The sequence below is a fragment of the Haemaphysalis longicornis genome, unplaced genomic scaffold, assembly GCF_048455015.1.
Source record: "Haemaphysalis longicornis isolate Haplotype H1 unplaced genomic scaffold, Haemaphysalis longicornis Haplotype H1 scaffold_36, whole genome shotgun sequence".
NCBI classification, from domain to species: domain Eukaryota; kingdom Metazoa; phylum Arthropoda; class Arachnida; order Ixodida; family Ixodidae; genus Haemaphysalis; species Haemaphysalis longicornis.
The window spans coordinates 2,481,515-2,494,804 of NW_027526353.1; the positions used below are offsets into that span (position 1 = coordinate 2,481,515).

At 46.2% G+C, this 13,290-nt stretch overlaps 2 protein-coding genes across 2 annotated transcripts in view; both read right to left on the minus strand.

The window, feature by feature from the left end:
- The window catches only part of LOC144177974 (trehalose synthase/amylase TreS-like), a 205,794-nt gene that overhangs the window by 108,687 nt on the left and 83,817 nt on the right, over positions 1–13,290 (minus strand). The gene's annotated exons all lie outside the window — the stretch shown is intronic.
- Positions 818–5,554, minus strand: LOC144177980 (uncharacterized). Its single transcript, XM_077705536.1, has 2 exons — positions 5,529–5,554; positions 818–1,424 (listed from the first exon to the last, which is right to left on the minus strand). The coding sequence occupies exons 1-2, from the start codon at positions 5,552–5,554 to the stop codon at positions 818–820; spliced, it is 633 nt and encodes a 210-aa protein (XP_077561662.1).

Here is a 13,290-nt window from a genome sequence, read left to right on the forward strand (position 1 = left end):
ACGATTTCTTTTCTGACGGGCGGACTTGCGACGGTGCAGGTGTTGGGTACTTGGAGGGCCTGAATTTTTAAGTGCAGGTCATTATGTTGGCTTTCAGGCATCAAAAAGACTCTTTTGGACATAACAGGTGGTGTCGGGCGAGTGTCTCCGAACGAGGCAAGCGTTAGACGTTCGACGCTGGTGAGTGGACAAGCGAGTGCTGGTAAAACATCGCGTCAGATGAAGGTCCGCTGACTGCCAGAATCCAACAAAACGGGAACGAGCAGCTGGTGGCTTGTTCCGATGCATGCTCTGTATGTAAAAGTATTGGCGTGGGTCTTGCAGCACTGGTCGAAGCGGACGTCACTGCGTTTGCTGTCTAAATTGTCGCCCTGCAGCTGCGACTGTGATCTTGTATTCTGCCAGGCTCGAACTTTCCCACAGGAAGCTGGATGTCGCACAGCGACGTGAGGTGCCCACGTGAGAGTGGCCGCAGACGACACGTTTGTCTGCTCTGCAGTGTCGCGCGAGATGGTTAAATTTGCCAGTCTAAAAACATCACTTTCCCGCCTGGAAACTCTTCCGCTTCTCCTTAGGCGTGATTGCTGACGTTCATTGGGTGAGGACGGGGTCATGAGCGCTGCAAAGATGAGACCTGAGCCATCCTGCAGATGGACTTTGGACGCCGAGAGTCATCGCCGTTGGAGGATCGATGCGCGGAGGCGATGACTGCTGCCTCCCCTGGCCGCGGCTCGTGGATGGAACAGAACGGTCGGACTCGCTGTCCTCTCGAGGGCTTGAATTTGTATGTGCAGGTCATTATGCTGGCTTTTAGGCATCAAAAAGCCTCTTTTGGATATAACAGGTGGTCTCGGGCGAGAAAGTCCTTTGACCTGGCGGGAGGGGATGCAGAGATCTCGGATGCGTCCTGCTGCGCCTCCTTCAGCCTTTGCCGGAACAGGTAGCCCAGGTCGTGTTGCAAGGTCCATAGCAGAACGTGGTGGAGCACCACGGAGTACTGGGCCGGAGAGATCCCCAGGCCCTCCAACGCGTTTATGCGAAACGAGACTGGGTCGTAGAGCACCCGCAATTTATTGTCGCCTGAACTCTGCACCGGTTCCAAGGCGAGCAATTTGTCCAGGTGGTCGTCCACGAGGAGACGCTTCCGCCCAAATTGGTTGGTGATGACGTTGACGGCGAAGTCGCAATTGTCGTCTCCAAGACATATGCTACCGATCGCGTTCTTGGCGGGGCCGGTCAGGTAGGAGAGCAGGTACTTGAACTTCTCAAAGCGTGGTAAGGTCGCGTTCGAGTGGATGCTGGAATTGTATTGGTCCCAGAACACTTGCCAGTCGCGTGGGTCACCCGAGAACGTCACAATTTTGTACCGTCGGGAGTGCGGCGAAGCGGGTTTCCGGCGTTGCCGGAGGGATGCCAGGTCGAGGCTGCGAAGGTGCGCTCCTGCAAGGCTCGCCCGACTCGGCTGTAGCTACGCTGGCTGAAGAGGCCGGGTTCGTGACAGAGCGCACGCGCGTGCGAAGGGCTTATACGCGCTTGTAGTAGGTAATTGCGTCCAAAAAATCGGCGTCCAATTCCTCTTCGGTGAGACTCGCCTGGATATGACTGTACAACTAATGCAAGTCTCGCTGCTTGTCACGAATGATGTCAAGATGCGTCTGTAAGTGGAGAGTCGGTGCTGCCGGATTCTGCAGCAGCGCGTCGAGTGCCGTAATCTTTGCGATGGTGATGCGGAGAGCTCCCCGGCGGCGACGAAGCGGTTCCACGGCACGAGACGGCTGGACCGGACCGGGCGTTTCGGCACCAGCGATTCGTGTGGCGCAAGGGATGGAGAAGAGACCTGGCGTCCGGCTATGAAGGATGCCAAACAAACGACTGCCGCTTAAGCCGCGCTCGTTGAACGACCTCACGCTGCTTTCGCTCATGGCGGGCTTTTTTCTCTTTATTTAACAGTATCGTTGCTAGGGTGAGTATGTAAAAAACCGGCAATACAAAACGATTTGTGGTCTAGTCGGTAGCACGTCGGGTTTGTGTTAGGCGGGAATTTTTTTCCGCTGCTGTTAGCTCGTTTCCGGGCTGGGTAATGGAACGTAGCAACCGCTCGTCCGCTAACGGTTGGGGCAGCAACCATTTGCACCTCGCATTTACTCCCGCAAGCAACTAATGGTTGTGGCAACAAATTTATTCCCACAAAGGAGCAATGGCACTGCTTAGTTGCTGTATTTTGGCTAAAAGTGCTGCAGAACACTAATGGCATGCATATAAATAAGCAAACTAGGCAGTTGTGAATAATGATATGTATTTTGCAAGTTTTTTTACTTGTCTATGATTGTTTTTAGGTCAGAGGGTCATGAAGTAGTTAGTTCCACGGGGATGTCAATGGTTGAGCCGCCCTTAGGCGTGCGCCCAGAGACCACATGTTTTCGTGAGTACGGTTTGTAAGCGGTACAGTAGCAAGTGACCTATCGAACTTCGGTATTCAGATTGGGGTTGAACGAAAAGTACATTTGGTCTTGAAGAGGAACCATGTAGGAATTGCCCTTGGGGAAATTGCAGGTGCGAATAAGACAGTGCTTACAAGAGTTAGGCAAACGTCACTTTGAAAACAAAAAGTGAAGTGTATTTGAGTGGTAGCCCTCATCTGGTGTACTGAACCGGGTTTCTTCTCGGGAACAAATTATCCATCGGTTCGAGTTATGTCACTTCAAATTCAACACCTACAGCAGAACTGTTAAGCAGTGTTAATATTGCGTGATAAGCGCATCGCAGGTAGCGCCTGTATGCTTGGTTTCCGCGTGCGCGAGGTTTTTAGCAATAAAGTTTCGTTGATCAGAGTCAATTAAGTATGTCTAACCATTTCTTATAATTTCGTATATAGGACTTGCCTACTGGAAAACGTCAACAAGAGCAGCTAAGAAGGACAGTTCACCATCCCGCAATGGTGCCGCGATTATCGCCGCCCTTAATGTTCTTGATTGATTGATCTATCGATTGATCGATGGATCGTTCGATTGATTCATTGGTTGATTTTTTGATTGGTTGATTGATTGATTGATTGATTGATTGATTGATTGATTGATTGATTGATTGATTGATTGATTGATTGATTGATTGATTGATTGATTGATTGATTGGCGGTTTAACGCGGCGAAGCTACACGGACAACGACGCACGCCGTAGTGGAGGGATCCAGATTAATTTTCATTACCTGGGGATCGTAAACGTGCGACTAAATCTCGAACACACAGACGTTTTTTCCTTTTCGCCTCCATAAGAAAAGCGGCCGCCGTGGCTTGCAATCGAATCCGCGTCCTTGTGCTCAGCAGCATAACGCCACAGCCACTGAGCCACCGCGGCGGGTCGTAGGTGTTCTTTACAGCACTTGCTACTTGCTATGTGTTTTATTGGCGCTTGGGCGCTACTGAAATCAACAAGTAAAGATCAGTCGAAACTTTTAAAATCTTAATGTTGTTCTTTTATTTAGTAAAAGTAAGTCTAATTTTCTGTAACTTTTAAGGTTAGTCTGTATTTCCTATTTCTTCGTACTGGCTACGTAGTGACTTCTTCCGATATCATACGGCTCATAAACGCATTTTCTGACGTCATTAAACAACGAGGGCTTCCCTTTTGGTCAGTACTAACGAAGAGTATGTCCATTAGGGTCTAGGGATTGAAGAAATTGAATTATTATAAAAGCACCGCTTCTTTCCTGTCGTTTTGTTTTTATATAACTAGACAAAATGGAGTTCTTCCTCATTGGGCATTGCACTGCCTAATTATGCTTTCAAGTGCTTTTCTTGACCATCCAGGCGATCTTAAAATATTATTTGTTCTTAAAATATACTGCAGCGTATTGCAAAAAGCGTACGTTTTGGTTGGATCCACAATTTTATTCCGCATAAAATATTCTTTAATAGGTTTTTTTTAACGTTTGGCATGCAACATATGGCTTTACCGGCTTAAAGTAAGCAAACTGTACTGACGGCATTAGCACTACTTTGACAGGAATTGTAAATGAGGTCGGATTTATGGCGTTTTACACCTTATAAAACACATTTCTTCTTTGGGCATTGTTTATGACGAGAGCTAGCTAGAGGCATGTCTTCTGTATTGCATCGCATTGTATGACTGCATTTACGAGTACGCTTTTCAAGCTAAATATCGTTCAGACTAGCGAAGTGAACACCTCATCGCTACCTGGGAACGGAAATTTCACTTCTCGTGCGTAACATTGGTATTAAGTTCATTAACACGGCTAGTTCGCCTAGCCTGAAAGGTACAACCCGAAAATTGGTAAGATCGGGCGCTGTGAATTCTTTTCGTCACTTTTGTTGAAGATGACTATCCCGCCCCTTACTAAAACACTGCCACCGCATTGCAGCGGTAGAATATTTTCCCGTGTAGCAGAGTATAGTTGACATTATTGTAGCGCTTGCCTTCTTTTCTGTTCTTGTGCAATAATCATATTAGGTATCCATGGCGGATTTTGCAGATGTGAAATGCGGCCACACTTGTAACTTTACAACACACTTGTGAAAATGGTGGTGCGCAGTAGAGAGAGCGGGCCAAAACCGTATGGACACCTCAGCATCTTTATAATTATCATCGTCACCGCAGTCATCTGGAGTAGCAGGCCAGGCAACGTGACTCTGCTCGAGTCTCTAGTTTCGTTGCAGGTCGTGTCTCTTTCTCGTTCTCCCTTTTTTGTGTATATATAGGCTGAAAGTTTAGGCTCCGATAGTGGTTGCTTTGAATTTCAGTAAAATTAACTGTAACGGGGAATTTGATGGTCCACATTTTGCTTCTACCGCTGGCTTCTAGCAGGAAAACATTGACTTCTACATTCCCTGCTGCAAGTGATTTTCCTTAAATCCAGGGCAACCACCTTAGCAGCTTTTACTTTGATTGCCTCAGCTTACCCACTCAATCCATGTTTGCCTCAGAAACCGTACGAATACTTTTTTTCCTGAGAGGCCATCCTTTCCTTAAAGACAAATACGTCGTGTGCTTTGCGCGGCTTACAACATGTGGTCTGGGCAGGTTTAGTCGACGCAATAGCCTAGTTCGACATCTCCTTGTTTAGAGGCACCAGCAACGTAAAAACTTCGAAGAAAACCTCCTTTGCAGAGTGGAATGGAGAAAAACGAAGGCCCCACGGTGATGCTAAACTAATACCTTTCAGATGGACGTTTCTACCGTTTTAGCTGCGAGCAATGTATTTCTCCTCTACCACCTCTGATAGCATCTCGACCTCAACCTTTTTCCGTGTCATCGCTTTTTTCTTCACCCTCCTTCTCTTTTCTGTTGAACCGACATTTGTAGAAGTGAACCATCAACCTGCCTTGCTGGACTAAAAGGGGACCTGCTTTCTCACAATCGGACGCCAAACATTGATGGTTGTACTTTTCTGCCTTGAGCTTAGTTTTTTTGTTCTTCTCGATGAAACCTCGAAATGGATTTTCTCCAATAGCTCGATGTTGCAGGTCGTTTTGGAACTTGGCTGTTTTCAGTGACGTTTTGTTTTCGCTTACCAGTTTTTCCGCTTTGGTTTGTACATGTTTCTTTCACGCATGACAGAACGAACGCCCCGAGAAGGTGATCCTCGAGGGCAAACTAAGTGCCGAAGAACTCGCTGTATTTGTCCGGCAGGTCCATGGATTCGCCGTGTGCAGGCTAATGTGGGTCCGTGTATTCTAGCCAGACAGTTGCGGCACGAAGTGAGCCAGTCCGGAAAGAAGACGCTCATTAGCATCGGGGTCCCTAAGGCATTGGAAGATAGCGCGGGGGAGGCGGAGACAACAAGAAGTCTAATGCCGAGGAGCCTGTAGGTGTGGGAGTGCATACTAAGGACTGCTGGCCAACGTTGGCTGATCGAAGAAGGCGAACGGAGGAAATCGAGCGGAACCGAAGGAAGACGCCACCATCACGCCTGCAACTGCTCCAGACATTAGGCCTATACTCGTTTCCCGCATTAGGTCTAACGGGATGCTTGCTTGCCTTCAGCTTTGCTTGGCAAGCAGGAATGTCGGTGTCGTGAAGCGCTGGAAGTGCGACGAGCCCTTAGTTGATATCGGTCTCCCTCGCTCGGCTCTTGTCTGCTCTTTTCCGCGTTTGCCATTTTGAGAATTCTTCGTGTGCCTCATGGAGAAGGAAAAAGGAGTTTTACTAATAGACCGTATGCATTATTTGGCTACCTCTTTGGGCCGCACTGCGTAGGAGGCCATGCCTTGCGCACTTTTGTTGGAGCTCGGACTTCTGAGCAGCTCGAATTGATGACCACCGTTCAGCACTCAGGGCCACAGGTTCAGTTGGTTTCAGCTATCGAAAAACTCGGAAAGAAAAGGATAAATTCCTGCGTGTTCACACAACCCGCCCCGAATAGTCAGTATAATTCGTTTTCAGCTACATAATAAATTGGCCAAACGTTGACCAAACACAGCGCATTTACTCAGCACAGCCCGAAGGGTGCACAAACTGCTTTGTACAACTGTATTTCAGCGCCCACCGCAATATATTGCTCACGTGAGATCAGTTGATTCTGGTGTGGTAGTTGCCTGAGAACCTCTCTGTGAGGAGAAGTTTAGTTTATCTAGTGAAGACTCGGCTGAACAGTAAGAATGCTCTAACATTACCCACTACCATGCGGTGCGGAATCTTAAATAAAGGTATGCATAAAGAACACATTCTTATCACTGATCTATGGCAGCTGATGCGGTATTCGGTGAACACTAGAGACTCAATGGGAGATGCAAAATAGAAATTACCAAAAAGGTGTTTTTTGGGATGAATACCAAGACACAAATTTCGCTTTGCGAGCCCTGCGGAGAATATATATTACCCTCGCTTTTAAACCTATCTTTAAAAATGGTGTTAGTAATCCTTGGACTTTTCTAGCATAGACACATGCTTTTGCGATTTCATGTACGCAATAGTATCATAATCGCAAAAGTACATGTGCATGCTTTGTGCTTAACTTAGAGCTCCTGGCGAGTGAAGTAACCGTGTTCTTTAAAAGGGCCAAGGGAGCACATGCTGCTTTGCTACGTCATAGCGTAGGTTAATCTTTTATTGTTTCGGAGCAGAAAAAAAACACCATTTTACACAAGCAAACGTTTTGCAAGCCGATATGTCACTTTACTCGTTTCTAGGCACTTTAATTCTACAATAAAAAAGGTGATTTCAAATTTCACACCAGCTGTTCCTTCCCCAACCTACAACAATAGAGGGCTGCAGTACCCAGCATACCCGCTGCTTGTTAGCATGTCACTGCGTCTTACGCATATTAGGCGATCTCTAAAACGCGCGCGAATTGCCTGCAAATGTAGGTTCGCCACAGCGGCCTCTTTGAGGCAACCTTTAGAGTGCTTGTGACAGGAAGTGTCCAAAGCGTGGTTGCGACCAAACGAACTGTTCATTGCGACTTCGCGAGCTCTAGCAACATAAACGCCTGTATGAGGACGACGCCAGTTCTCCAGCCATGAGCTCGCGGCATCGAGCGCCAAGCCCGAATGTAACAAAATGTCCTAAATGATGGCGCCCGAGTAGCGCGAAAGCGGGGAACTTGAAATCAGCGCTCTTCTATTCCCTTTATCATGGGAGGCTCGAACACGAGGGCAACAGCGCGAATTGCCAAAGGGAAAGAGCTGATAGAAAATGCGGTGACGGCTTCGGCCGAAGGCTGTCTTCTGTGGACGAAATACGCAACCAATCGAGCGCAGGCGTGATCAATATTTTCGACCTATGAAAAGCCATCGCAAATCCGCGATCTCTCCGAAGGGAATGAAATAAATACCTACAATGACAGGTGTCTTGGGTAGGTGTCCTTACAAAATAATTGGTTTTAATTTTGGCAAGGCAGCAAACTGCGCTAGGGAAAAAATCTTGCGCGCGTGCGTGTGGAATGGAACGGCGCTTATATGCTAAAACGTGCCCCCAAATCCCATCGCGTTCTGGAAATGCGGAAGCTGCCGTTTTGTTTTCTGTGCTCGCTGACAACACTAGCTCAGGCGTCGATGTTGTACGTACAGATAACAGACGTTGACGAGTCCCCCGCAAACCCAAGAGATTTTATTCATTAGGCAGCACGTACTGATGCCGTTATCTGTGGATAATCCTGACAGCTGCGCATCGTAACACGCCGTGTGGTAAGGAACGGGTACTGTAAGCAGCAATGTAATGTCTCACCTCCATTACTGCATTTCTTTCCTTATATTCAATGTGCCGCCTACAAAGACGCATTTAAACCCATGTAAAAAAAAACATCCGCAACAAGCCGAGTATTTTTTACAATCGTGTTGAGCATACAATAGAATATCAGCTCATTTTATTGTACTCTGTGCTCTATGCTCTGAACTGTGAACGCTTTGGGTGTAATGTGCGATGTGGATATGGCTGTATTTGCTAGCGCTTTTAGAACATTTCAGTACATCTGTTAATTCTCCCCCGATCTTGATGGTGTTGTCTATCTCTACACGAGTCGATAAATAGGCTTAGTGCTTCAAAAGCAGAACAGCACCTAAAAACATCTGATTCAGGACCTTTACGGCGGGAAGAAAAACCAACTGGTAAATGAAAAATACGTACGTAGTTAAGGCGTTGGATATGTTCCAGTTAAACAGGAGTGTTAATTAACCAGCGATACGCCAACTAACCAAGTAGCAATACGGGGATTAGCAAGCTGTGTTTCCCCGGCAAGCGTCATTTTTGGGAAATGTGAACGCGGCGTTGTGCCGTGCCATAGTAACGGAGAAACGACAATACAGACAAAGAGAAAATGATAATGATGACATTTAGAGGACAATTAGGAGAATTGGACACTGGTGCTTTCGCAGTAGCTACATAATCATTATTGATTTGGTGTCGTCATATTTAAAAAAAATTCCATTGAGCTCCACAGATTACAAGAAAATCGTCCGTTCACAGCACTTTCTAAATTTCTTACGCAGCGAAAATATGAAATTACGAGAAGCTGTTTTTCACACGGTAAACCTTTGGCAGAGTTCTCGTATTTATGCTTTCAATAAAGGGCAAACTTGAGCTCTGTGTGTTTTAGTTGTACTTCGTACGTAGTGTAGTACGGACAGTGATTTAGAGTTGTAAGTGTTATGGCGTCCCACGTTTCGAAGAGTAAGCACTATTTCATGCCTTTTGTTTCTCGAATCATCCTTAATTTACATTTGGGCCATCATAAAGCGCCCTAAATATTTACATAAGACGCTCAATTGTTACATTAGTGAATCGCTGCGTAAAACATCTTTGTTCACGTTTCAAACTCAGAGTTACACCGGTTTGATACTCTGCACTCACAACGCCTTTGTGACATCCAAATCTTTGTAAAGTGAGTGCACGCATGCAGCCCGAATAAAATTTAATACACATCGGGCACTGGTAAAGTCATGTCGTGCATAGAAGAAATGCTATGGTAAGTTTTCTCGACTCCCGCTCTCTTTTTCATCATTTACGACTAGCGAAGTCTGAACGAAAACCTGGGGCGGACATGGAATCTGACTCGAAGTGGACAGCCGCACAATCAACTGGAGGAAGAGGCGCGCGAGTGCCAAAGGCTGTTTCTGCTGAACAAGCTCTGTTTTCCCATGGGGCTTGGATAGAGGAGGGGCAAAGAGAAGGAAGACCCAGAAGTGCAAATTCAGGGGCATGCTGCAGCCAGTCTTTCTTCCTGAATGCTAAGGAATACCACTATGTTTCTCTCCGCACCATCGCTCCCTCTCTATCGCACTCGCAAGTTTTCAGGCCTTTCCCACCGAACGTTTTCTTGCTTTCTATGCTGCACTCACTTTGATGACTAATGGTTCTTCCGCTGGATCAGTTTTGTTCCTTGCTAAGGAGAATGCTCATCGCAGGAATCCCATGGCGAATTTCCGCGGCCTTTTCTTTTGTTCTGGGATTCATGCATTCCACTTTTTTTTATTTGCGACTGGGATGTTTTGATTACACACTTAGGCGGGAATAGAGTGTCCAGTTTTGATTGAACTGCAGCTTTGAAGCTGCTCCACAAGACGCGAAACTGCCACAAAATATAAGACAATATGGGTTTTCATCTTTGTTGGTCCTTTTTCAATGTCCGAGTCCACGCAAAACGAAGTCAAAAACTGTCAGAGCCCGTCACATCCTATTTGCGTACATGTAAACGGAATTATGTTTTCTTTAGGCAAGCTGTCAGTTTTCATCACTCGCTAAAATTATACGCATTAGCTGTCGCTGCCAAGGATACAAGCATTGCAAAGGCAAACGGAATGCAATAATCAGGTAGGCTAAATTGCTTAACACGATAAACAATTGCGATAAAATATACAAAAATACTCCTAAAGTTTAGCGTTCAATAAAAACAATCAATTATACGTACATCTACAAATGTGCAAATTGCATGGATTGTGTGCGTCTTAACATTGTAGGTCTAACAGTGCTTGCCACACTTTCCTAATTAATGTGTTGTCGAAAAATATACAAACCACAAAAAATCTTACAGAAAACTCCGTCAGTTGAACATGAAGATGATATTAAGCACGCAACCCAGGCTTTCGCACCATCCTTCCCCACGAAAAAATGACCCAGCTTCTTTAAAGCCATGCGAGTCCCGCAGAAATCTAAGCTGAATTTCTTCTGGGACACCCCTGATACCTTCTGCAAAATTGTTCCCTCAAAAATGTTGTGTCTGGATTCTATTGAAAACTTAAGCCCAGTACCCTTAGGGACATGTGCTGACCTTTTTTTCGGGAGCCAAACACTGATATTTTCTCGTGCAATATTTGCCGCGCGAAACGCCCTCCTCACACACGCACGCACACACTCACGCACGCACGCACGCGCACACACACCCGCACGCACGCGCACACACACACACACACACACACGCACGTACGCATACACACACACACACACACGCACGCACACACACACGCACACACGCACACAGACACACCCACACATGCACACACACACATGGGGATGGGAGTTCTTGCATCCCTCCGTAGGTTTCATATATTCAATATACGACGAGCTATGGGAATCTCTGGTTTCAAAGCTTTATCAGCGCTGCTTGGAGCCGTTTTAAAGAACTATTTTGCGGCCGGAATTTACGTTTTGACGTGCACTGCCATGCTCAAATACGTGTGAAAGAGCTTAGATGGCTCTTCTTAGTTTAATCAGGACGCAAAAGGTTTACATCTCGTCAGTCTTTCGAATCATTTTCTGGTGTACTTAACGTCGGTGTGGTTAGGCCATCGATATAGCAAAGGGTGCTGAGAAAATCTGGGATCGGACAGGCCGTCTTTATAACTTGACTCTGCCATGCTTCAACGCTCTAACCCGGCCTATCGAGGGAAGCTTGGCTGTGCTATTAGACGAGCTCTCGAACATTTGGTGGGATATCATAGAGTTAGGCGGAGTTAGAAGGATAGGATAGGGCTTCTTAGAGCTGGCTGGCATGGATATTTTGTGCTACAGTCGACTGTAAGAGAAGGAAGAACAGGGTTGTGATTCCAAATCCTTCGAGGAAATATCAGAAAATGAGGAAGAATTGTTCAGCATTAAAGAAAGAGTCCCAGCCGTTGTGATCACCGTAAAGAAAATATACATGTTAAAGTTTGCACAGGCCTGTGCACCAACAACTGGCTACGATGATAAAGCCGTAGACATTTTAAACGAGGACATGGAATCAGCTTTGAAGAAGGGAACAACACAATACGCGATTGTGATGGGGGACTTTTCCCGAAAAGTCTGTAGGAAGTTAATGAGAGAAAGGTCAGTGAGAAACATTGCAATATGCAATCCCACCAATTGAGGTAATACACTGGTGTTCTTTGCGCAGAGAAAAGCATGCGGTTGATGAACGCATTTTTGTACGAACGAAACAGTATAAAACAGACATGGACAAGTCTCGATGGTACAGCCGAAAAGGAAACTGACCGAAATTGTCCGAACGAAAAATGAAATTCAGGTATTGCGCAACACTTGGTCCGGAGATTCAGAGCAGCGATCATAGAAGGGTTAGATACGAGGTAAGATCTCCAAAGAAAGAGAAGGAAACTGGTGATAAGTAACAAACCCAACGTGGAATCAGTCAGAGCCAGAACGGAGGAGGCCAAAATAACTACCCAAAAGAAATTTGGGCTTCCAAACGGGAACGAGGACAGTGTATATAGGCTAAATAGAAACCTAAAAACAGCAGTCACAGAATCTCCAGCTGCCGTCGGAGTTTCAGCATGTAGGAAACAAGCAGGAAAACTAAGAAAACGATGGAACTAATCGCGAACCGTAAGAACATAAAGTGTCACGCATGGTTGATAAAGTTGATTCGGCAGAACTGTCCAAATTGATTTATCGAAGTACAACAAACGACGTTCATAAAATAACATGGCAGTGATCAACCAATCGGAGGAAATAAGAGAAAGCTTGAAAGCAAGTACGATGAAGCTAGTTTTGGCAAAAACAGGGTGTACCCACTCAAGCACGACCGGGGTAACATTACGCACGATATGGACGAGATCATCAATGGTAGCTGACCAATTCTGCACCATATGTTATGCCAGTGTCTTTATAACAAAAGAAACTACGGAGCGTACAAGCTTAACTTGCGATGTCCTACTAGTAACTGGCCTCCATCCGGCGAGAACCCCGGAGCTCCAGCGGTAGCTCTGGGAACCCGACCACTGCTCCCTTGTTGACTTCCTTCTAGAGACGGGTGCCCATGTCTACTTGTAAGTTATTTTTATGACGACGGGAATTCTATCGCAAATAAAAAACTAAAAAAGTAAGAAGGGAAGGCTTTCAAATGCATAAAAATTGGAAAAGCTACAGGTGCCGATGGCGTAACCGTACAACCTTTGAAGGGGGTAGGGAATATTGTAGTGGAAAAGCTTGCTGCACAATTTTCAAAATGCTTAAGAACTGAAATGAGGTTTATTGAGCGTAAAACTCCAAGATTATCATTGGTGACGCTGTGGAGAAAATCGTTAGCCTATGGTTTCGGTAGTAAAAAATACAAAGAAAATTCCTAATGCACGTGAGCTCCCGCACTTGAGCGCGTTGTATCGCGATGACCACCATGCGTTAAAATAACCAAGACAATGCCGAGCGCTCACGCGTGCGTGGCTCTGGGCAACCGCCCAGCGTCCCCGGCGCCCGTTTGCCAAGCCACGTATACCCATTTTGGGATATTGGCCCGCCCAGAGCCTCCGTGCGTATTTTCAACCCAAGCATATACATTTATGGAGATTGGTCGATTGGCAAAAGAAGCTTCAGCGTTCGCCGTAGTCGCGCAAGCACTTGGTCAGA